This window comes from Eubalaena glacialis, chromosome 1 (genome assembly GCF_028564815.1).
Source record: "Eubalaena glacialis isolate mEubGla1 chromosome 1, mEubGla1.1.hap2.+ XY, whole genome shotgun sequence".
NCBI classification, from domain to species: domain Eukaryota; kingdom Metazoa; phylum Chordata; class Mammalia; order Artiodactyla; family Balaenidae; genus Eubalaena; species Eubalaena glacialis.
Genome location: NC_083716.1, coordinates 213,767,393 through 213,789,400, shown reverse-complemented (window position 1 = coordinate 213,789,400; position 22,008 = coordinate 213,767,393). Strand labels below are relative to the sequence as shown.

Sequence of the window (22,008 nt, the reverse complement as noted above, 5' to 3'; positions counted from 1 at the left end):
TGGTCTGGCCGCCAAGGAGCCGGCGCGGGCGGCAGGGCGTAAGGCAACCTGACTTTCCTCTCGCTTTGTTTTTGCTGTCACGGTGGTACAGAAATAGCAAAGCAGGGGAGGGAAGTCGCCCGGGTGTGTGTATTTTTCCCCGCTGGCACGGGGACCGCAGAAGGAGGAAGCAGGAGCAGCGCGGAACCCGCCCGCCCCCTATGCAGCAGCGTTCGGGCGCCTGCCTCCAGCCCCTTCCAGAACGCTCAGTGCCGTTTCTGCGGGCCCCGCCCCCTGCCGGGGTTTCCCCGCCACCCGAGTTCATTTGCATGGCGCTGCCCCTCCCCCGCTGCCATTGGCCGGCGCCGCGCCCCGCCCACTGGCCCTGCATCACGGCAGGGTTCCGTCCCCCGAGCCGCCCGGAGCTGCGGGCAGCTGGCGGACTGTTAAACCGCGGCGGCGGCGGCGGCTGGGGCGGGAGCGGGACGCGCTCTGGATACGAGTCAGCGGCGCCCCGGGTTGGGGGAGGCGGGCGGGCAGCTAAAGATCACCTCAGCAGCCCCCACCACAGCCGGACCGAAGGTGCGGCGGCGGAGGGGAGCCAGGGAGCCCCAGCAGGCGAGTGGCCGGCGTCTTAGCGGCGGGCTGAGCGGGGTGGGTCTCCTCAACCGGAGACTGCGGCAGCGCGGGAGGGGAGAGCGGAGGAGACCGCTGGGTGGACTTGCGGGCCAGGAGACCGATCGGCAGCCCTTTCGCCCGCCCCCCCCCCGAATCCTCTGAGCTGTTGGATTCTACCTCCCGGCACCGGATCGCGCTCTACGGCAGGGGTCGGACCGCAGCCAAATTTAAACGGCTAAACCTAACAGCTTTGGCAGAAGCTGAGGGGAGGGAAGGGGTGGAGGGAAGGGGTGGAGGGAGGGGTGGGGGCGGATCTAAGCGCGGTCACGTGGGGCAGGGGAGGGGCTTGGCAAGCCGCCCTTTTGTTTTGGCTGGCGCGTGCGCAGAGGGCAGAACACGTGGTCTTCTGGGCCCGCCCCTTGCCTCGCTGGCCGCGCCTTGCTGGCTGTGGTTGTGTTGTCGGCTGCTTTGGGGAGTCTCTGAGGCGGAGTTGTTTGCGTTAGATGGGACCTTTGTTTTATTTATCTTCACTTTCTTTCAGGCAAACGTTGATTTGGCCTTTAGAATTACGTGGGATGGAGGAGAATCTAGAGAATTGTTGAGGAATGGTGTTGCCACGTTTGTGCCGCTTCTCTGCGTGCTGAAGGGATTGATGTTGCCGGAAAATTTGAGGATACGTGGTATTTGGTAGCAAGAAATACAAGACTATGTTCTGGTTATTAAAGAAACTACTGGAAAGAGGCTAGCTTTACAGCCGAGAGGGAAGGCACTGGCTGGATCTTGTGATGTTTTCTTACTCCGAGAGAATTAGTATTTGGTTTGTTCTCTGCCCGCTCTGCTCCGGGCAGGACCCACTTGTCCCTTCCCCTCGGATCAGCGGTGTGCGGGGATTGATTTTTTTTTTCTTTCTTTTTAAACTGTGGGGAGCACGTTACTCTTTGATAACCCAAACTTTAGTCAGCTGGCGAGATTTAAGAGGATTACTTTCTTCGTCTTTCCTTAACCAGTTTGCTTAACTTCGTGCTGAGTTTGGGTCAGTAGGATGTTATTTTAAATTCCGACCGGATGGGGCAGGTTTATCAGCAATAAAACCTAAGTGAGATATTTACCAGTACTGCAGGCAAAACCGACAGTGTTTTAGACTAGGAAAAAGTGGCTCAAAAAATAATTAAACATTAGCGAAAAACCTGGTGTTCTGGAAGGCGGATTGCTTGAGAAAGGCTTAGCAGTGAGTGGTCTCGGCTGTTTCCAATTCTTACTAGCTGTTTTCTTGGGCAGGTTACAACCTCTCCGATCTCAGTGTTTCCTCTTGTAAATAGTTTCATAATGCTGTCCTTGCCTTAAGCGGTTGTTATGAGAATCACATGTTTTGTGTTAGTAAAAGTGATTTATAATCTTTACCAGCACTACAAATACAGAAATTGACAGGTAATACGGTTTTATAACAAAAGTCCGTTGTTTTTTTAAGCCAGCATGCTGGAAGAATATAAACGATGAATGAATCATGAAACAGGATATATTTGAATATCTTCAAAATCTGTTGTAACTATTATCTTTGATTCTCTGTCATTTTCCACTTTCTTAATCAGATCAATGTCAAGCTTGCTACCATTTCCTCATAGTTTTAATCTAGATAGATTATCATTACTTCTCTTACCCAGCCCTTCTGGGTTAATTTTATACATGAAATTTTTCTTAATCCAGACCGATTTTGGCACACTGATTTTTTTTTTTTACATTTACTGTGTGTGTGTGATATGTGCCTTTTCAAATAACAATTGCTTATTTTTAAATAATCTTATAATTTGGAAAATGAAGACGGGTGCAAATAAGAAAAACACAAATAATTTGTATTTTAACTATTTTCCTATGCATATTTGTGTATTTTTCCTAAAAGTGGTATCATTTTAACTTTACCTCATAAACAGTCCCATGTCCTTAGTCATTCAAAAAATTACTTTTGGCAGCTCGATGTTATATCATGTAACTTTCATATTTAAAATTTTTCCTGTTGGCAGATGTTTGGGATGTTTCTAATGTTTTGCTGATGTAAATTTCACTACAGAGAATAGCCTTTTACATAAATCTTTGGAAAATTTTCCCCTAGATTTGTAAAAGAGGAATTACTGGGGGGGGTGGGGGTGTGTGTGTGTGTGTGTTTGTGTTTTAAGGCTCTTGCAACATCGCCAAATTACCTTCCAGAGTATTATATTGTTTAATACTCATCTAATGTATGAGCATGCCTCACATTACATCTTTATTCATCATCTGGGATTGGCAATAAAACAAAAAAAACCTTGCTTTCGTTAGCATAAAATTTTTTTTTCCCGTGTGTCTGTGATACATGTTTTTTATTTTCTTAGAAGCTGCTTGAGGAAGAGGAATATATTTCATATTTGATGTGCTGCAAACCACATAGTGGGTGCTCAATAAATACTTGCAACTTGACTATTAATATTTATCTTTTTGACCTCTGAAAGGTCAGGAAATTATATCTTGCTTTTTTGTCTTACTCAATTTAGGAGTACATTGTTGGCAGTATACTATTATTGTTTGATTCATTACTTTGAGTACTTCTCCGTTCAGGTGGGACCTCACTGATCTTACCACAGTTGTCTTCTAGTGACTTCCCATTGTCCAACTGCTGCGTTATCCAAGAACTCCATCTAGTTTTGATGCCATTTATCATAATAACTTGGATGAGTGAATAAAGGAAATAGTCTATCTTGTGTGGAATTCACTTACAAATTTCACTTTAATTGTTCCATATTCACTTGTAGCCTTTTCTGTGTTTGAAGGAAAAAAAGCCTACTGTCTAAAGTTACTTTGTTTCATTATTCAGATTGTTCTTGATAGCACAACTATTAATTATCTTTAACATCTTTTACTGCCTTTAACCTTACTCGTCATATGTAATTTTTACTTGTTCAGTTATTTATCGCTCTTCCTGTCCTTTTTTTTACATTTGTCTGTACTGTATTAGTAGTTGAAGGAGGTCAAAAGCTGTCTCTTTCAGGTTTAGAAGATTGTTTACTGATTGGGTTCCTCAAGTTATAAACAGCAAAGAATGAGACTGCTTGCACCTGAAGTGTCAGCTAATAGGAAATTAGCAACCCGTTTACTGACTTTAAAGCATCTCGTCTATTATACCTCTATTGTTAAAGTCCTTACTATATCACAGGACTATAATGGAATACTGTACATAATGATGACCCTCAGTCATCAATACAATCCTACATTACTTTCAGTATGTTTGATTTAGAAAGGCAAGGAAGGTGTATTCATTTCCAAAAAATTTACTTTTTTTCCCTTTTAAATGTTCTGAAGAGATTGCACTGAACTGTGCTTGTTACTCTGTGTGGGATAAATAAACCAGCAAGTGTTAATAAAAATGGTAATATTGTACTTGCCTGTAGACAGTCTGTAATGAAAATCTGAAAACGATTCATAATGAAAGTTTTTAATACTTGGTAATATTTTTAGGTTTTCAGGAACACTTTATTTCTATATGGATGTGACAGTTCTCTTGCAGAATTGGGAGAAAATGCAATCATTTATAATATTAAGGCTTTGTTAATATTTCTAATGAATTTTTAATTTATTTCTAATCCTATAAGATCAAGAATCTTCAAGCATGTTGTTTAAAGTAATTAAAAAAATTTTTTTACTTGGTAGTAGATCATTAATCAATGTTTAACCACGTGAAATTAAGTTGGAGCCAAAATGTATATAACGAGCAAATGTGATAGTGCTAAATCTAAACGTAAATTTCTGGATCTAAGTTGATGTACACAGAAAAAAAAAATGACTCATTTATATTCCTATGAGTCATGCATTTATAACTGAATAGTAATAATTCTGCTTGAAGTTTGAAGTATGATCTGTTTGATGTGTTATGTGGCCACCCAAGTGGCTTTATCTTTAATTAAATTCCTTTAGTCTTCAAAGAGAATTCCTTTTTAGGCATAGTTTTCAAAGTGGAAGAAGTTCTAGCTTTAAACGTTATTGAATAGAAAGTACTGAACTAACTGTACCTTGGTCATGCCAATTACTACAGTGTTTTCTGCTGTAAATTGAGAATGCCCATTTGTAGCATAAAGAGATCTTGAAAACACAACAGTGTATTTTGTATCTTCCAGTAATTCCTATATTTTTGAGGAATAAAATTATACCAGTGTAAACTCTTTCTCATTACTTTTATTGACTTAATTGGTTTAATTGACATAATTTAACTTTATGAGTTACAAATTAGAAACTTTTAATCCCCTTATATTTCGGTAATGTTTGGAAGAGCTGCTCAAATTTTGCTAAAAGGATTTTTTTCCTGCTGCTTCTCTTTTATTACAATGGATCAGCTATCTGAAACACATTAAAGTTGTAAGTGCGGAAATAATTTAATATTTGTCTCTGCTTCAGGGTTCTCCCCTCTCTCAAAATGCTGTTGGTAGTCTTTTCACTTTCTTTTAACTTAAGGATGAATCTGCCTTCTTTATGATACTTTTATTCCTAGTTTATGTTACTGCATTGAAGAGAATTGGGATTATCCAGATTTCAATTGAAAGAGTAAATTTAATGTTCAGAGGGTAGATATTGATTTGACATTCCCCATGGAATATACATGTGCGTGCTAGAATGTAAGTCATAGTCAGATCTGGAGTAGTATTTTAGGGGATGGAAAATCAGATTTGGTTTTTAATTTTTAATGTTCATTCTCAGGAGGAAGGGTGGTTCTTATTTATAATTGTCTAGATTCTTAGTTTCAGCTCTGAGGATAGACTAGATTAGCTAACTTTTGATTTTCTTTAGACCGTATGCCAAAAATTATTTGGTATATGTGACCTGCATAGTAATTATAAAGACCTGGTTACTAGTGTTGGGATCAATTCAATAATTATTGTTATCATAATTATCTCACTGTACATGCAGCTTTTGAGGGATGACATGATGGTATTTACTATATCTCATGATGTCCAAGGGACCAGATTGTATTTAATTAATGCTAAATTCATAAATACATATGATTTATAAATCTTAAAGATTAAGTCACTAATTGAAGCATTTTGGAGACAACAGGGCAAGGCTCCTTATTTTTAGTAATGTAATATCAGAACAACTAATTTCTTCCTTAATTCACAATGAATGTTCTTTGGATTAAATTGTAGACCCCAAATTAGAATTTGTAGTATAGACTTGACTTTACAATTCCCCCATTTTTCTGAATTTGATTTTATTTATAATAATGAAATTTAATATAGCCAAAAAGAAAAAAACTGTTTTGATTCTTTGTAGTTTTTAAATGCTTGTAATTTAAATGAATAAACTTTGGCTTGTGTTACTGAAATTTTCTCTCTGGTTGATAGTTTTTTAAGATACTTCTAAGAAAATGTATATGTATTGAAATCTGGACTTTTTGCTATAGGGTTGTTTACTTGGTGGATTATCTGTAATAGTTTTACAATGGATTGGTTTTGGGTTTTGGTTGTTGTTTTTGGGGTTTTTTTGGCCACCCCTAAAATTTCTGGGCTGTGGATGTGCTAAGGAATTATTATTATTTATTTATTTTTACTTAAATTGGAACGCAGGTTGAAAACTCTGTTGTACAACATGAAAGTGAAGTTCATGCCCAGGAAATATAATTGATTTTTGGATTATCTAGAACTATTGCCTCTTAACAGATAATCAGAATTATCTGGTTGCTTTCTTTGAAAGGGTGATATGATTTCTTGCAGTTTTGTTTCTTAAATCCTGTTAGCTTACTATTTTAGTTTCTGTATGTTGTGGTTAAGGAAGTTTAGTTGTTTTTTTCTCAGTTTTATTCTTTCCAGTTTCTTTAAAGTCCTATATCATGGACTGACTAAATTCTTTTTAGAGAAGGGACCTATTTTCCTTGAGTATCTTGGGTGTATATAAAATAAATAATCATCAAAGATGATAGTGGTGCCGAGAGTAAATAGAATACAGTGTTTTAGCAGCTAGAAAGAAATTTCTTAGATTTAGGTAAGATCCAAATACTTTTTTTTGACCCAATATGTGCATAATTAGAAACCGAATAATTAGAAACCAGAATAATTAGAAACTGAATATTCATAAGAAGAACAAGATGCTTAGAAAACTCTTTGAGGATTTGCTTTTTTCACATTCTTTTTGTATAACCTAAGCATAAGTGTCTAAAAATACTAAACAGTATATTTGGCTAAGAACTTTGGGACTGAAATATTTTAGTTAATGGTTGATTCCTGTTTACTTTAGGGGTACCGTATACTTTATACTGTCCAGTACAGTAATCCTTAACCACATGTGACTATTGAGCACTTGAAATGCAACTAGTCCAAATTGACTTGTGCTAAATGTAGAATGAACACTGTATTTTGAGACTTTAGCACACATAAAAAAGAACATGTCTCATAAAGATATTTTTATCCTGGTTACAGGTTGGAGTCATATTTTCTATATAATGGGTACAATGAAATTCAAATTTCATATGTTTCTTTTTACTTTTTAAAATATATCTAGTAGCAAATTTAAAATTACATATTTAGCTCACATCATATTTCTATTGGACAGCAATGTTCTATACTAATATTTCCTAGCCTTAAGACTCCTTTCACAATAAAATATCTTATGAATCCTTTTCCTTGAAATTTTTAAGTGATTTTATTATTTTGGATGGTATTTATTGAGGAAATATTTATTAAGGGCCTACTATGTGCCCAACAATATTTTAGGATACAGCAGTGAATGAAAACATTCAGATCCTGCCTTCATGCAGCTTTCATTCTAATGGGAAAAATGTATGATAAATAATTTTTAGTAAAAAAAAATTTAATGAACTATTATTTGTTCTAAGCATACTATTGGCTATTATATATAATTTCATGTAATATAATTTTAATACAGTACTTTATTTATTGAATGACATATGCTATTTAATTTGGCATTTATCTTGCTTTGTGTTCTCTGCATTTCCTGGATCTGTGGCTTGATGTCTGACATTAATTTGGAGGAATTCTCAGTCATTATTTCTTCAAATATTTCTTCTCTCTTCACCTTCAGTATTCCCATTACATGTATGTTAACACCTTTTGTAGTTGACCCACAATTCTTGGATATTCTGTTCCTTTTTTTTTTTTTTCTTTAGTCTCTTTCCTCTTTGCTTTTCATTTTGGAAGTTTCTATTGACATATCCTCAAGCTCAGAGATGCTTTTCTCAGTCATGTCCAGTCTACTAATGAGCCTATCAAAGGCATTCTCATTTCAGTTATGGTGTTATTGGTCTCCAGCATTTCTTCTTGATTCTTTCTTAGAATTTCCATCTATTTCCATATCTTTGCTTACATTATGCATCTGTTATTGCATGTTGTCTACTTTTTCCATTAGAGCCCTTAGAAAATCATAATTTGTTGTTTAAGTTCTTTTAACGTCACAGTGTGATAATTCCAACATTCCTCTCATATCTGAATCTGGTTCTGATGCTTGCTCTGTCTCTTCAAACTGTTTTTTGTCTTTTAGTATGCCTTGTAATTTCCTGTTGAAAGAGGGGACATGATATACCTAGTAAAAGGAACTTTAGTCAATAGGTCTTTAGTAAGATGTGAGGTGTAGAGGAAGCATTCTATAGTCTGATGATTAAGTCTGTCTTTTAGGGAGGCTGTGCCCCAACTTCACAAATGCTTCACAGATTTTTCCACCTCTTAGGTGGGATAGGATGGCTAGATGGGGCTGGGGTTAGGTATTTCCCTTCCCCCACATGGAAGGCTAGTAAAAGCTGGAGCGGGGTATTTCTTTAATTTACTTTTAAGAAAAAGCAAGACTCTTCAACAGATTTCTTAGAAAGTAATAATCATCTTTCACTTCTTTATCTTCATTTTATTTGAACTCACTGTGGCATTTGATAGAGCTGCCCATGTCTTTTTAACATACTTTTGAACACTTTGGAATCTCAATTACATACACTCTGGAATTTCCTTTTCTCTCACTAACTGGACTTTCTTTTTGCTTTCTTTCTTTTCCTTTTTTTTTTTTTTTTTTTTTTTGGTTTTTGGGTTTTTTTAATGTTTTAAAGAATGGGAGTGTGCATTTTAAAAAATTATTTATTTTTTGGCCACACCGTGCAGCATGCAGGATCTTAGTTCCCTGACTGGGGATCAAACCTGTGCCCCCTGCATTGGGAGCTCAGAGTCTTAACCACTGGACTGCCGGGGAAGTCCCACTAACTGGACTTTCTAAGTCTCCTCTTAGGGCTCTTCCTCCTTTGTAACACCTCTTCCTTTGTTCAGATAAATGTGAGTGAACCCCCTGGCTTGATCCTGAGCTCCTTTCTCTCTCTGGCTCATTATGTTCTAGACAAGTTTGTAATTTTTGTTCCACAAACACCGAATTTATTCCTGCTTTACAGCTTTCTATTAATTGTCTTTTTTCCTTGGAAAGCTCTTACCCCAAACCTTGGTTAGCTTGTTATTGTCATTTCAAGTCTCAGAGCATATGTCACCAACATAGAAGTCTTCCTTCATCTACAAATCTAAATTAGCTCCTACTGCAGTGTAGTTATGCTCTATTACTCTACTTTGTTTAATTTTTATAAAAACACTATGAGACGCCTATTTACTTCTGATCTTTTTGTTTTCTTGTTTGTGTATTCTCTACCATTTGCTAGATAGAATGTAGGCTCTGTGAGAATAGAAACCTTATTTGTCATGCTCTCTATAATCTTTCTAGTACCTAGGGTAGTGTCTCTTACATACTTCTCAATAAATATGTGTTAACTGAACTGTTGAATGTTTGATCTTAGATCAAATATATATTAAATGGAGGTTAAAATCCAGCTTCTACCAAAAATAGACAAAACTACATTTATGACTTAATGTTGGCCATTTCTTCATTTTCTGCTTTTAAAAAGTCAACTGGTTAATTTCCATAATTTTTGGAAAATTTTTATTTGTTTTGTTTTTAAAAGATGAAATAGGTTTACAGCTGTCATTCACAAACACTTCTCTATAAATAACTTGTTGTGGTATGGACGGATTTATACCCAAATGAAAACCAGATGGTCTTACTTGTGGTTAGTTATTCTCACTGTCTTAAATTGGCTTCTGAAATACTGGAGATACCTTTTAGATGCTATAAAATAATTTTGATCATTACGGAACTAATGGAGATATCTTCAGGTGAATTTGCAGAATTATTATTTTATGCTCTCAAATCAGTATTCCTTATGCATTCTGCCTCTAACCAGTTGTCTATTATGTGTAAAAATGAAATAATATACAATTGAAAATAATTACAATTTAAAACTGTATATGGTCAAAACCATTATTCAGAGTTAACCTGAATGGTAAATTCAGTGACTTTCAGGAGTTTGCACATCTGATTTCCACTAATTCCTAGACATATTATCTTCTGTATGTTTATGTCAAAGGCTCCTCAGTTGTTATATTTTAAATAGTTGTTAAATGTTTATTTTATTATTTATTTTAATTTTGAGGAAGTGAAAGTTAATCAATTTTTTTTCTCTTATGAATAATGTTTTTTGTGTCATAGCTAAAAAAAAATTTTTGCCCAACCCAATATCACAAAGATCTTCTCCTATTTTTTTCTAGACAGTTTATGGTTTTAAGTTTTACATTTATGTCTATGATCCATTCTGATGGATGTGACTATTTTTGTATGAGGTATGAGGTGTGGGTTAAGGCTCAGGATTTTGCATATGGATGCCTTACTGTTCCAGAATCATTTGTTTTAAAAATACTAAGTCTTTCTGCATTGAATTGCCATTACATCTTTGCCAAAAATCAATTGACCATATACGTGTGGGTCTATTTCAGAACTCTATTTTTTCCATTGATCTATCTGTCCATTCTTTTGCCAATCCATGTTTATTTTGACTACTGTAAATAGATAGGTAGCATGAGTCCTTCAGCTTTGTTCTTTTTCTTGTTTTGGCTATTCTAGTTGCTTTCCCTTTCCATACAAATTTATGAATCAGCTTGTTGATATTAGCAAAAATTCTGCCAAGATTTTGATTGGGATTGTGTCGAATCTATAGATCAGTTTAAGGAGAATTAACATTGTAACAATATTGAATAATCCATGAACACAATGTGTCAGTCCATTTATTTAGATCTTACTTGATTGTTTTTCATTGGTGGTTGTTTTCTTCAGTGTGTAGATCCTGCACATTTTTTGTTAGATTTATACCTAAGTATTTCATATTTTTAAGCTATTGGAATTAATACTATTTTTAAAATTGCTATTTCTGTTTTTTTCATTTCCATTGTCTAGAAATATAAATGATTTTTGTATCTTGACCTTATGTCTGGTACCTTAGTAAACTCATTAGATCTAGGAGCTTTTTTTATAGATCCCTTGGGATTTTCTATGTAGAAAATCATGTCATCAATGAATAGACACAGTTTTACTTTTTATTTTCCAGATTTCTATGCGTTTTGTTTCTTTTTTCTTCTTCTGTTCCACTGGCTAGGACCTCCAATGTGATGATGAATAGGAGTGATGAGAACAGACACCTTGCCTCATTCCCAATCTTATAGTAAAAGCATTCAGTCTTTCATCATTAACCATGAAGCGGTCTCTAGGCTTTTGTGTAGATACTCTTTTTCAGGTTAAGCAATTTCCCTCCTTTTCCTAATTTACTGAGTTCTTTTTTTTTTTTCTAATTATGAACAGATACTGGATTTTGTCAGATGCTTTTTATTTGTTTTTTTTCTTTAGTCTTTTGATATGGTGAATTTCAATGATTAATTTTTTTTAAATGTTGAACCAGTCTTACATTCATGGAATAAGCCATACTTGGTTGTGACTTATTATTCTTTTTATATATTGCTGTGTTTGTAACATTTATTTTAAAAATAATAACTGAAATAGGTGTTGTTTCTACTTTTACTGCTTAAATTCTGGAATACCTTTAAAAATCATGACTCTCTTGTCTGTTTGTTTATTAATTCAGCCAACAAATATCTGACAATTATTGTGTGCTAGACATTGTTTTAAGTGCTGCAGATTAGAACATTGAACAAAATTGAGTTCTGCCCTTAGACTATATTACTTCCTAGAATGTAATATAAAGTCAGGTTCTGACATTAGCACCCTGAGGAACAAAACAGTGTAGGGGAATGGAGAATCATGAAGTGAGGGACTAAAGCTATTTTAAATAATTAGTCAAGGCAGGACTCTCTGAGGAGGTGACTGTAGAGCAGAAACATGAATGAAGTGAGGGAGCTAGCTATCTTATTTGTGGAAAATTGTTCCAGCAAATACGAAGTCCTGAAGCAAGGACTTGTTTGGTGTGTTTCAAGAATAACACAGAGGCTAGTGTTTATAGAGTGCAGTAACCCATGGAGAAAGTTACAGGAGGCTAAGTAGTCAGGGACTTGATAGTGTAGAACTTTGTAGGCCATGGTAAGAAAAACTTTGGATTTTAAGTATAATGGCAACCACTTATTTTTCACCAAATATTAATTCAGTATCTGCTATATATCAGATACTTTTGCATCTTGACAACATAGCAGTTAACAAAATAGTGAAAAATCCAAGCAGTTGTAGATCTTAGAAATGTTAGTAATAAGTGTAGTTGTTTATGTTAATATGGAGGTAGTCAGAAGTGGTAGAGTTTAGAATGATCAGTTAGTAAGCATTGGTTATACACAGTGATTACATATTTAGGTATTTTAAAAAATTGGAATAAATGGACTTGAGTTTTATGCTAAAACTATATGAACATAATTTAACCTTTTTTAATAATAGGAGACAGTTATTTTCGTGAGTTTCTTTTGGCTGCAAAGTAGAGAGACTTTCAGGCTAGGGTTTTTTAATAAAGGTAGAGTCGGGAGTAGAATACAGAAGAACTTCATGGAAATCCTAGAATAGGAACTGTGATATGGCTGGGCCTTCCAGAGTCCAGAATCCCCAAATCTTTATATCCAAGTGTGTTAATTATCTATTGCTATGTAACACATTACTCCAAAATTTAATGGCTTAAAACATTTATTTCACAGCTTCTGGGTGTCAGGAATCTAGGCGTGGCTTAGCTGGGTGCCTCTGGCTCAAGGCTTCTCACAAGGCTGCAGTCAAAGTATTGGTTGGAGCTGCAGGCATCTGAAGGCTTGACTGAGGAAGGATCTGCTTCTCAGATCACTCACATGGCTGGTTGGCAGGCTTTAGATCATTGCTGTCTGTTGGGCTGAAGACAATAGATCTTTGCCATGAGGGTCTTCCCAGCTTACAACATGGCAGCTGGTGCTCCTGAATGAGAGGGGTGACAAGATGGAAGCCACAGTATCTTTGTAACCTAATGTTGAAAGTGGCATCCCATTATCTCTGCTGTATTCTGTTTGCTAGAAGCAAGTCACTAAATCCAGTCCACACTCAAGAGGAGAGGATTACACAAAGGCATGAATACCAGGAGATGGGGATTATTAAGATCACTTTAGAAGCTGCCTGTCATACCAAGTAAGCCCTAGAGAGCTTACCAGAGTTTTTGTGTGTATGTTTTATTCTAGTTCTCTACCATAAAGGTTCCTTAGCCACTCTCAATGTCTACATTTCTTTCCCTTCTCTTTTTTCTACCAACTCCATTTCTTATCTATTAATCTATGTATCTTTTTTCTACTTATTTTTAGTTTCCCCTTATCTTTAGTTTATCCAGGGCCTAAGATGAACTCCACTGCTTCTTCTTATTTCACCTTCTGCCCCTGCTGCTAGCCACTTTGATTATATCCTTAGCACCCTGTTCAAGTTTTTGAAAGAGAGAAGGTGGGTAAGGAGGGGATAGAGTATAGTATCTTTTGAATATGATTACCTCAGAGAGAACTGTGATTAGGGCAGTTTCCCTCAGAGAGCAATGTAGTTATTTAAATACTATTGTAGATGTTTATAAATTAGAAGTTATAGGTCATTGAGTTGATCAAGTGACAGACTGAATCTTGAAAAAAAGAATTTCCCAATGCTAGCTTGTTTTATAATTATTTTTCTATTTCTCATAAAAGTAGAGTGCAAAATATATTTTTAGAAAGAAAACCCAATATTATGGTTATTTTTGTTTTCCTATTTGTTTTGGATTTAGAATAAATGAAAATCTGTTATATATAGGATTTATTATTTTTGAGGCACTATATAAAAGTGTATAAATTTTGAGACAGAAAATTATACAGAAATCTACATTTTTTGGAGACATTATACAGTAAAATATAAAAAAGGCAAACATTTATTTTTATCACACAGAATTAACAACAATTAACATTTGCTCATATTTCATTTAATCTTTTTCCCCCAAGTAATAAAATATTGTAGTTAAAATTCAGCTCCTCTTAAAACACCACTGTTAGTTCTGTTTCATGGAACTTACCTGATGCAACTACTGTTACAACTTTGGTGGGTATTTTTCTGGTTCGTCTTTTATTCTTGTAAACACATAAACACAACATGTATATGTACATAAATATGGTATGGTTTTGTGTTTGTGTTTTATTTATATGGTACCATACTATACATATTCTGCACCATTTCTTTTTTTTTAAACTTTATTCTGTTTTTGAGGTTTGTCCATATTGATACATATAGATCTAGGTCATTTTTTTTTTAACTGCTATTCTAGTATTCCATCATGTTTTAATATCCATTCTCTCACTGTTAGATATCTAGGTTGCTTTGAAAGAGTGTTTTGTTCATACAAACACTGATCTCTTGTGCACCTGTGACAAACACATTTTCCACATTATTGTCAAATTATAGAATCAATTTATAGTTCAAATAGATGTGAGAAATCTTATTTACCCATGTTCCCATGGTAAGTGATATTTTCAGACTTAAAACCCTCTTTTCAATTTGGTGATTAGAAAACTGGTCTCTTGCATTATTAATCTGCATTTCATTTATTACTGGTAAAGTTGAGTATATGTTTAATGACCATTTGGATGTCATCATCTCTGAAGTGTCCAACTGTTGTAACCTTTGCCCATTCCTGGGAGTTCTTAATATATTCTGGATACTAATCCTTTGTCTATTGATATACGTTGCAGTTATCTTCTCCTAGTCTATCACTTGCTTTTAACCCTGTGTGTAGATTTTTATTTTAATTGCATAGAAGTTTTTGTGCCTTTTTTTCCTTTTGATCATTCTTATTAGTCTTTGCAAAGAATCAGCTTTTGGTTCTGTGTTTTTAAACAAGAATGAAGGGTCTAGAGTTACAGCTACCTCCTGGGGACATACAGTATGGGAGTGTGGCCATTTAAATGACTATTAACTGTCATGTTCATTGAAACAAAAATTATGGAGTGTCATAGTTCCAAAGTGTCTTCAAAAACTTGTAACTGTTAATGAAGAAAATTTTTTTCACTAACTCTTCAATCTTCATAATTTTTAATAGTACTAGATTAACTTTTTTATGAGTCAGAATATATGGTTTTATACTTTTTCTTTTGATAAAATTTGTTTAATTATGGGATTAAACTTTAGTGTCATCTGTTACATTCCCCACTATTTTTCAGGCAGGAGTAAGAGCTTCTATAATGATAATTGATGACTATCCATTTGTGAAAAGGAAAATAATGATTGCAGATGCTTTTTCAGAAAAAAAATTTTGCACATTGCAGATTAGGCTAGTTTTTACTACCACATTATTTTTAGCACCTGTGAAATTATATACTTTTTTTTTTTTTTTTTTTTTTTGCTGTGCTGTGAGGCTTGTGGGATCTTAGTTCCCCGACCAGGGATTGAACCCTTACCCTGACAATGAAAGTGCAGAGTCCTAACCACTGGACCGCCAGGGAATTCCCAATTATATACTTTTTTTGTAGTTCAGTTCACTTATATCTTCTTACCTTATTTCCTACATTTTAGTTATTAATACTGTTCAGACTGTGAAGTTTAAACTGAGAAATGAAGGTTTTGAGCAATTTATTATATTTTATAAAAATAATACTTTTGGCTGAAAATGTGGGATTGAGTCACATTTTCAAGTATGAATCCCAGGTTGGATTTTTTCTTTTAACTCTCACCAAACATTGTCCAAAAAATGGAATCCTAAGATGTAATTGCATTCACAAATATTTGTCTAACTCTTAAATACTAGGCACTGTGCAACTTTCATTGGAGTTTTGGGTATTAGGCCCATAGTCAGAATGAAGAATAGTCCTTATTGAATTCCTTATGAGCTAGCAAAGAGCAGAGATAATGTTAGGAGTTGGGAAATAGAGGAGGAATTTAGTTCCATTGACTTTTTAATCAGAGACATTGAAAGTGTTGCCCTTGGGGAAAGTATAAGCGTAAAACTTTTTTCTTGATATTTGATCATTTATTTTTACATTATTTTAGGTTTGCAGTAATTATCTGCAGGATTCGCCATGACCCCAGCTCTGAGGGAGGCAGCAACAAAGGGTATCTGCTTTTCATCTTTACCAAGTACCATGGAGTCGGACAAGATGCTATGCATGGAAGGTCCAAGAACTGTAGATGAAAAGCTAAAAGGAGACACTTTCTCTCAGATGCTGGGATTTCCAACTCCTGAACCTACTCTTAGCACTAATTTTGTGAATTTAAAACATTTTGGCTCCTCTCAGTCTTCAAAACATTACCAGACTGTTCTTTTAATGAGTTCTAATGCTACATTAAATAAATACAGTGAGAATTATAAACAAAAGAAATTAGGGGAACCCCACTGCAATAAGCTGAAAAACATACTGTGTAATGGCAGCAACATTCAGCTCAGTAAAATCTGTCATTCTCGTTCTGAAGAGTTCATCAAAAAGGAACCTCTGTCAGATACCATGAGTCAGTGCATGACAGATGTACAAATTATTCTGGATTCAAATATAACCAAAGACACTAATGTAGATAAAGGACAACTGAAAAACTGTAAGTTGTACCAAAAGAATGCACTTTTGGATAAAGATAGTGATGCTGAGATTAAAAAGGGTTTATTGCACTGTGCTCAAAACAAAATTGGGCCTGACCACTCACACGTGCCTATTAGTTCCTCAACTGCTGAAAAAGAGGAGGAAGTGAGTGCTCGTTTACTTCATTGTGTAAGCAAACAGAAAATTTTACTTAGCCAGGCTAGAAGAACTCAGAAACATTTGCAGATGCTCCTGGCAAAGCATGTTGTTAAGCACTATGGTCAGCAAATGAAATTTTCTATGGAACATCAACTCCCCAAAATGAAGATTTTTCATGAACCTACCACAATTTTGGATAACAGTTTACCTAAATGCACTGAAATTAAACCAGACACCAACTTATTGACTGCAGAGAGTAAATTGTGGAATGATACAAAAAATGGCTTTGCACGGTGTACAGCTGCAGAAATCCAAAGATTTGCACTGTCTGCTACAGGGCTGTTGTCTCATGTTGAAGAGGGTCTGGATTCTGATGCAACTGATAGCAGCTCTGATGACGATTTGGATGAATATACCATTAGAAAAAATGTGTCAGTGTAAGTGCAAAATTATTATTAGACCTTTTACTGTTCTGTATATAGCAGCAATTTTGTCTTGATTTCAAGATATGTTGAAAAATAGATTTTCTAAAATCTTAAAGCCATAATCTTTAAGTTATAAAACTTTGGTGAATTTTTTAAATGTTTCTTTTGTTAAAAATGACAGTCTGTGAATATATACATACTATTTAAAAATAAGTTACCCAACTGCTCTATCTAGGAAAAATACCCAAATAGGAATAATGAAAAATAATTAGCTATAAATATGTATTTTTCCTGTTCTTGAATAGAATAGGCTGTGGACAGGGCTTAAAATTTTGCTTAAGTTATCTAGCCAAAATGTATAGCTAAAAAAATTTAAAGTCTGCGTAGGTAGCCCTCACTGGCTTCAGGAGTTTATCAGTTGGCAGTACATATAAATTGACCTGCTACTTAAAAAAATTTTTTTAACTATTTATATGCTTGTATTCACAGCTTTCAGCTCTGGTCTTTACCAATTTAGTCAATTTTTGCTAGATTAATGTAACCAAAACAAAATTATAATGTCAGCTCTTAGATACCTATTGAATGCTTATGTGCTGGACCCTAGAGATTCAGTGATAGGCAAAATATTCACAGCCTCTACCCTCTTGGGAATCTGCTCCAAAGAGAGATAACTAGATATTTTATAAAACAAAACAAAACAGAAGCACAGAGAAAAATAGTTTTACTTATCATACCATTTTAATACTCCAGAAGAGCTCTGATAGAAGTTTCTGGGATGATGGAAATGTTCTGTATCTGTGTTATCCAGTAGGCAGTAGCCTCATGTGGCTATTGAGCACTTGAAATGTGGCCAGTACAACTGAAGAACTGAATTTTTTTTTTTAATTTACTTATTATTTATTTATTTATTTATTTATTTTTGGCTGCGTTGGGTTTTCGTTGCTGCGCGCAGTCTTTCTCTAGTTGCGGCGAGCTGGGGCTACTCTTTCGTTGCAGTGCACGGGCTTCTCATTGTGGTGGCTTTTCTTGTTGCGGAGCACAGGCTCTAGGCGCGTGGGCTTCAATAGTTGTGGCACATGGGCTCAGTAGTTGTGGCTCACGGGCTCTAGAGCGCAGGCTCAGTAGTTGTGGCACATGGGCTCAGTTGCTCTGCGGCATGTGGGATCCTCCTGGACCAGGGCCTGAACCCATGTCCCCTGTATTGGCAGGCGGATTCTTAACCACTGTGCCACCAGGGAAGCCCAGAACTGAATTTTTAATTTTATTTAATTTGAATTAATTTTATTTTAAACAGCCAGGTAGAATATAGTTTCGAATCTAGCTTTCAGAGAATCTGTTAATGTCCCTAAATTGATGCAAAATACTGTGTATATATGTGGTATTTGGGGAGGAAGAAGTTCATCATTTTTATCAAATTCTCAAAGATAAGTGAGAATCATTATAGAATTAGAAGCGGAATACATTAATTTTTACTAGTAAATAGAAGGTCAGTATATTAATTTTTATAGTGAGGAGTAAAATATAAAACAAAGTGAGCATTCCAGGCTTTTGGTGTTCTGTTATCACTATATTTGAAATGGATTTGAATGAGAGCTAATAGTTATTGAGGACATATTTTTCTAACTGGCATTGTGCTATTTACTTTACATTTGATATATTATTTAATCCTTTCAACAACCATGGGAGGTAATTGTTGTTATCTTTATTTCACTTAATAAGAAAAAGGCTCAGCATGGCTAAGTGACTTGCCTATGGTCAAAAAGCCAGATAAATGGTGGAGCTAGGCTTCTTGCCCACGTATGTGAAACTTTAAACCTATGCACTTTCTGTTGGACCATCCAACTTTGTCAACATTATATCAATGATGCTTACACATTATTAAGCAAATGTGTTCTATAAGAAGTCCAGAAATTTATCAGGTTTTCTATTTATAATGCTTTTGAAGTAATTCAATTTAATAACATTTAGTAGGTAAATGCTGTAAATTATTTACATTTTGTTGTTGAGAAGAGCTAATGGGCAGGGTTTTTTATTATTGAAATATAATTGATGTACAATATTATGTTAGTTTTGGGTGTGCTGTGTAGTGATTTGACATTTACATGAATTTTGAAGTGATCACCACAATAAGTCTAGTAACCATCTGTCCCCATACAAAGTTATTACAATATTATCAGCCATATTCCTTATGCTGTATATTACATCTCTGTGCTTTATTTGTTTTATAAATGGAGGTATATACCTCTTTAATCCCCTTCACTTCTTTCCCCCACCACCCCACACCCTCCCCCTCTGGCAACCACCTTTTTATTCTCTGTATTTATTAGTCTGCTTTTGTTTTGTTCTGCTTGTCTTGTTTTTTAGATTCCATATATGAGATCATATGGTATTCATCTGACTTATTTCACTTAGTATAATACCCTCTAGAGTCATCCATATTGTTGCAAATGGCAAGATTTCATTTTTTATGGCTGAATAATATTCCATTGTAAGTATGTGTATATATATTAAAAAAAACTCCATTCACCTATGGATGGACACTTAGGTTGGCTCTTGTAAATAATGCTGCAATGAACATGGGGGTGCACATATCTTTTTGAGTTAGTGTTTTCATTTTCTTTGGATGAATACCAGGGAGTGGATTGCTGGATCATAAGGTAGTTCTATTGTTAATTTTTTGAGGAACCTCCATACTGTTTTCCATAGTGGCTGCACAAATTTACATTCCTAACAACAGAGCACAAGGGTCCTTTTTCTCTGCATCCTCATCAACACTTGTCGTTTCTTGTCTTTTTAATAATAACTATTCTAATGGTGTGAGGTGATAGCTCATTGTGGTTTTGATTTGCAGTTCTCTGATGATTAGTGATGCTGAGCACTTTTTCATGTGCCTATTGGCTATCTGTATGTCTTCTTTGGAAAAATGTCTATTCAGGTCCTCTGCTCAGTTTTTAATCGTAAGTCAGAAAGAGAAAAAGAAATACAGTTTGTTTGTTTTTGATGTTGAGTTGTATGAGTTCTTTGTATATTTTGGATATTAGCCCTTTATCAGATATGTCATTTGCAAATATATTTTCCCATTTAGTATTCAGCCTTTTGATATTTTGATAGCTTCCTTTGCTATGCAACTTAATTTTAAGCAACTTAAAGGCAAGTCCTACTTTTTCTGTCATTGTATACCCAGTTCCTAGCACTGTCTGCTTTTTATTGGTTGTTTGGTGTTTGTTGAGTGAATGAATGAATTTTTCTGTATTTGTATATGTAGCTGTAAAGGTACAAAAATCGAGGTTGGCAGTCTGTAAAATTTTCTCTTTCTATATGTTTTATTTTTTCTTCTTCCATTCTGCAGTATATCTTTACTTGATTTTTCCCTCTTTTCTTCCTTGGTCTCTAGTAACAAACTGGTCACAAGATGTATCTTATACGTCTTAGAACCTGTATGAGTGTGTGTTGAATGAATGAATGAATAAAATATGCCAAAATATGGACATTTGAAAGTCATTATTTTATTCTAATGTTTAAAATTTTAATTTTGATAAGTAAAATTGATACGTGTATTATGTTTATCTTAAAAATCTTAGATTATATAATAACTAATGTCTTTTTCTTTTTTTTTTTTAGTTTATAGCCCATATAAGAAAAACAAATTCCTTCACTCCATCACTCTTATCAGGAAATTTACTTGTGAAGGAATATGATGGTTTTAAGAAATTGGAAAGTACTCACATTAGCCATTACCAGTTATTTAAAATATATATTTATACGTAGACAGTAGATTAGTTTATAATGACATTACTGATACACTTTAAAAATAACTTTTGGCTGAAAGACTAGTGTGCATTAGACACTTTTTTAAAAAGTCAATTTACTTTGCAAAGCAAAACAGGAGGACTTTATATTTTTTGTAGGTTTGAGATATAATCCTTATAATATGAATGGACTCTCCCCCCTCCATGTTCTGTCCCTTTGGTGAAGGAGCACAAGTTCTGGACATACTTGTGTTACAGTCGTGGCTTGCTCTGTGACTCTGAACAATGGTTAGGTTATTCTTAACCCACTGAATCAGATTCCTCTTTTTTGGTCTACCTTAAAGAGTTCTGGAGATGATTAGATGAAATAATAAATATAAAGTACCTATGCCTAATAAGGCACTGATTTGATAGCCAATAAATAGTGCCTTATTAAGCAGTTTATGGTTGTGGAAGACTGGAGCTTAATATCCCATGGAAAACTTGGGGAGCCAGTGTAAAATACATGCCTGAGTTAACCATTTGAGAGGTGAAGAAGCTGGAGTATTTGTACATCAAATCCCGTCAGTTACTGGGTGAAGACTATTCCTGGTTGTATTAATTCCCTGGCAGTTCTGTTCTGCCACTTGAGTGACAAAGACCGCTTAAGCACCAACAACAAAAAGCCCTCAAAGAAATGCAGGTGCTGGCAGTTGGAAGTCAGGTCTGTGTCTGCTGGACTGGTATGTGTGAGGGTGGGTTCGACACACTCTGCTACAATTATGTTACCTCTCATCTGGTGGTAAGGCCTTAGAGTTCTAGCTTTTATTTATTTATTTTTTCTTCTCTTCTGGGAAATGATGATTAGTTACTTTCTTCCAGGATGCATGTGGGAAAACTCATAGATTTTAACACAGACATGTTCTGATCCTTCAATGTTGTAAGAAAAAGGAAGAAACATGGCTTCTTGTCTTATTTGAGGAAATCTGCCAGTATCTTCCAAATCACTCAACCATCTTGGATGTTTGGAGAAAAATCTCTTCATTTTTCCAAATTAGTTTCCACGTATTCAAATTTTCTTTTTAGTTTTTACTTCAGTATGTAAATTGGCTGTCTTTTTTTTTTTAAATTGATGACTTTATTGCTCTATTTTTAAATTTATTTATTTATTTATTTATTTATTTTTGGCTGCGTTGGGTCTTCGTTTCTGTGCGAGGGCTTTCTCTAGTTGCGGCAAGCGGGGGCCACTCTTCA

At 35.3% G+C, this 22,008-nt stretch overlaps 1 protein-coding gene across 7 annotated transcripts in view; it reads left to right on the top strand.

The window, feature by feature from the left end:
- Nucleotides 1-462: 462 nt before the first annotated feature.
- Nucleotides 463-22,008, top strand: part of KANSL1L (KAT8 regulatory NSL complex subunit 1 like) — a 155,769-nt gene continuing 134,223 nt past the window's right edge. For 3 of the 7 annotated variants that reach the window (XM_061187057.1, XM_061187049.1, XM_061187007.1), the window contains exons 1-2: nucleotides 463-597; nucleotides 15,922-17,038. In XM_061187057.1, coding sequence (XP_061043040.1) covers nucleotides 15,951-17,038 — 1,088 coding nt within the window. In that variant the 5' untranslated portion in view covers nucleotides 463-597; nucleotides 15,922-15,950. Of the gene's footprint in view, nucleotides 598-1,134; nucleotides 1,285-6,573; nucleotides 6,595-12,278; nucleotides 13,060-13,927; nucleotides 13,981-15,921; nucleotides 17,039-22,008 lie in introns of those variants that run through there. The other 4 variants (XM_061187033.1, XM_061187041.1, XM_061187016.1 and 1 more) reach the window with 4 other exon arrangements.